The 3,589-nt window shown below is 36.2% G+C and overlaps 1 protein-coding gene and 1 pseudogene across 2 annotated transcripts; one reads left to right on the top strand and one right to left on the bottom strand.

Annotated features, from left to right (window-relative positions):
- Nucleotides 1-1,164: 1,164 nt before the first annotated feature.
- Nucleotides 1,165-1,993, bottom strand: LOC149262380 (non-specific lipid-transfer protein-like; annotated as a pseudogene). The gene is made up of 2 exons (XR_016249235.1): nucleotides 1,548-1,993; nucleotides 1,165-1,392 (listed from the first exon to the last, which is right to left on the bottom strand). The product of XR_016249235.1 is annotated as a non-specific lipid-transfer protein-like (transcript).
- Nucleotides 1,994-2,373: 380 nt separating this feature from the next.
- Nucleotides 2,374-3,188, top strand: LOC149262379 (non-specific lipid-transfer protein-like). Its single transcript, XM_089384356.1, has 2 exons — nucleotides 2,374-2,811; nucleotides 2,967-3,188. Exons 1-2 carry the CDS (start codon nucleotides 2,450-2,452, stop codon nucleotides 2,974-2,976), a joined length of 372 nt encoding a protein of 123 aa, XP_089240482.1. The 5' UTR covers nucleotides 2,374-2,449; the 3' UTR covers nucleotides 2,977-3,188.
- Nucleotides 3,189-3,589: the final 401 nt, after the last annotated feature.

The raw sequence follows: 3,589 nt of genomic DNA, 5'->3' as shown, positions 1-3,589 counted from the left end.
GAAAAAACCTAACCATTGTAAACATTGAAAGGATCATGATCAAAGCTAAATAACTATCCAATGATTTTTGGGTTAAAGTTTTTTCTCTTTCGATCTACATACTCAAAAAATCTCCAATAAAAATTGTTGAAGGTAAAGTTTCTTAGGAAACATGGGGTGACACAAAGTCAAGTGTTTCTTACTTTAAAAAAATTTAGTGTATTTTCTATTCACAAGAAGCAAAAAGTCTAAGATAATTTATTAATAGCATTATCATATTATATATATATATATATATATATATATGTGATTGATATAATGTATATTTATAATATCTTTAACTATGTGTACAATATCAATAATTAAGATATATGAAATGGCATGAATATCTTTTGTTAAAATAATGTCAATACTTTGCTTATAATTAATAATTGCTATACGAATTTGTTGTTTAGATGATTTAAACTTTTTTTTACTTATAGGATAGATGGTTCTATTTTCTTTTATAAATTCTAGAGCAAACACAGTTTTTTCTATTTTAATTACCTTTTATCAAAAAATAGTAATTGCTTGTGTACTTAATCATATTAAATTTAACCATTCATTATGATTTTGTCACTTTTTTAACCATATTGAATTTAACCATTCATTATGATTTTATAACTTTTTAAATCATATTAAATTTAATCATTTATTATAATTTTATAGCTTTTTAACCAACTAAACTGCCACACAAAATAGGTTATATATAAAATTATATTTTTAAATAAACATCAAAATATTTATTTATTATAATATTAAAATATTTTTTAAATTTTTTAAATACTAAAATGATTAACTATATATTAAATAGAAAAAAAATCGCACATCGTTTTCATATTATAGTGTAAAAAGAACTTTTCAAACTCATTAATACTATATATTGAAGTGTTTTCAATTAATAGTGCATCCATACCTAATTAACTAGTAGTTCCTGTTTTAAAATAAAAGCTGTAAATTCTTCGTTGATAATATTGCATCCATACATCATTAACTTTGTACAGAATTATACCAATAGATAAAAATCAATAACTTTCCGGAAAAAAAAAATGCACCAGGTGCTGCACGAAATTGAAAATCATGATCTTGTCTGCAAGTACTCGAATTGAGGGTTCTTGAACAAACAAGAAATTGGGGACGTAACGATAGACAAAAGCTAAAGGTGGCTGGCATCCCCATTTATTTATTTAAAATTATTGAGAAACACCTAAAGGCATTCCCAGGAGTAAATACGTAACACTCAAACGGGAAAACCCTGGGTACAACATTTTATGTAGCAAGTTAAGTTCATGTACTGATTAATATACTTGTACTACATTAACTAACTAAGCCACCAGCCCAGATTCGATCATCAGCAGACATCGTCAGTGAATTCTGCCATATACAAACAACATAAAACCATTAGTCAAAATCAAGAACGATATTCCAGTGCAATATTTGTCAAAACACAGACACACAAAATGAAACTTGCACAGAGGTCATATCAGAATCAAAGAATAATGAAAGGTACAGATGTTAGGCAGGCATACTTAGAACAGTCGACATTAGAACTGATAGGGACGTTAAGGTCAGTGACCTTGCAGAGCCCAGGGAGATTGGCAGCCTTCCCCAGTTTGACACCAAATGCGTTTGCTTGATTCTTCAGGCAGTTACAAACAGCCTGCCTATCGGGGGTAGCCTTAACTTGAGCGTCTAGCCCCTTAATGGCAGGACAACAGGCGGCAGCAGGGGTGGCTGCATTTCCAATTAGGTATCCTGCACATGGAGTGAGGGCACTCACTACCTGGTTGCACTATATGGCACCCTCAGTTGTGACAACACCCCACGCAGTCATCACTGCCACCACAAGCCCAACCAAGAACACCGATTTCAGCAACCCATTCCCAGCCATTTCTCGCACCTCACTCACTCACTCACACGGACACACACACAGACTATATGCCTCAGCTCAAACCTGATGTTCAAATGCTCAGACGCAGAAACAATTTATAAGGGTTTTTGTTAAACAGTAGAAGGGGGGCATATAGTCCAAGGCATGGCATCAAATGTCTCACCATACCCTGTGCATCGCCCACACGGTGGACTGGCAGTCAACGTTTTTCTGGAAGATCATTCGGGTTGCCGTAGATTCGGTGAAACATCAGTTGCCGTTTGCTGATGTTTCACCGAATCTACGGCAACACAAATTATTTAAACAATCAATCATGCCATGATTTTCCAGAAAAACGTTGACGGCCAGTCCACCGTGTGGGCGGTGCACAGGGTATGGTGAGACATTTGATGCCATGCCTTGGACTATATGGCCACCTTCTACTGTTTAACGAAAACCCTTATAAATTGGTTCTGCGTCTGAGCATTTGAACATCAGGTTTGAGCTGAGGCATATAATCTCTGTGTGTGTCCGTGTGAGTGAGTGAGAGAGGTGCGAGAAATGGCTGGGAATGGGTTGCTGAAATCGGTGTTCTTGGTTGGGCTTGTGGTGGCAGTGATGACTGCGTGGGGTGTTGTCACAACTGAGGGTGCCATATCGTGCAACCAGGTAGTGAGTGCCCTCACTCCATGTGCAGGATACCTAATTGGAAATGCGGCCACCCCTGCTGCCGCCTGTTGTCCTGCCATTAAGGGGCTAGACGCTCAAGTTAAAGCTACCCCTGATAGGCAGGCTGTTTGTAACTGCCTGAAGAATCAAGCAAACTCATTTGGTGTCAAACTGGGGAAGGCTGCCAATCTCCCTGGGCTCTGCAAGGTCACTGACCTTAACGTCCCTATCAGTTCTAATGTCGACTGTTCTAAGTATGCCTGCCGATCATCTGTCCCTTTCATTATTCTTTGATTCTGATATGACCTCTGTGCAAGTTTCATTTTGTGTGGCTGTGTTTTGACAAATATTGCATTGGAATATCGTTCTTGATTTTGACTAATGGTTTTATGTTGTTTGCATATGGCAGAATTCACTGAGGAGGTCGGCTGATGATCGAATCTGGGCTGGCGGCTTAGTTAGTTAATGTAGTACAAGTATATTAATCAGTACATGAAGTTAACATGCTACATAAAATGTTGTACCCAGGGTTTTCCCGTTTGAGCGTTACGTATTTACTCCTGGGAATGCTTTTAGGCGTCTTTTAATATCTTTAAATAAATAAATGGTGATGCCAGCCACCTTTAGCTTTTGTCTATCGTTACGTCGCCAATTTCTTGTTTGTTCAACAACCCTCAATTCGAGTACTTGCAGACAAGATGATGATTTTAAATTTCGTGCAGCACGTAGGATCTTTCTGGTGCATTATTTTTTCCCGGAAAGTTATTGATTTGTATCTATGGGTATAATTCCATACAAAGTTAATGATGTATGGATGGAATCTTGAATATTATGAACGAAGCATTTACAGCTTTTAATTTAAAACGGTAAACTGGTGGTTAATTGAGTATGGATGCATTAATTGTGGTTAATTAGGTATGGATGCATTAATTGTGGTTAATTAATTATGGATGCACTATTAATGGTTAATAAAGCACTTCAGTATATAGTATTAATGAGTTTGAAAAGTTCTTTTTACACTATAATATGAAA

Source organism: Pinus tabuliformis, chromosome 6, assembly GCF_031772625.1.
Source record: "Pinus tabuliformis cultivar Carrire ecotype Pingquan chromosome 6, CPIR1, whole genome shotgun sequence".
NCBI lineage: Eukaryota > Viridiplantae > Streptophyta > Pinopsida > Pinales > Pinaceae > Pinus > Pinus tabuliformis.
This window is presented reverse-complemented; position numbering and strand designations above follow the sequence as displayed.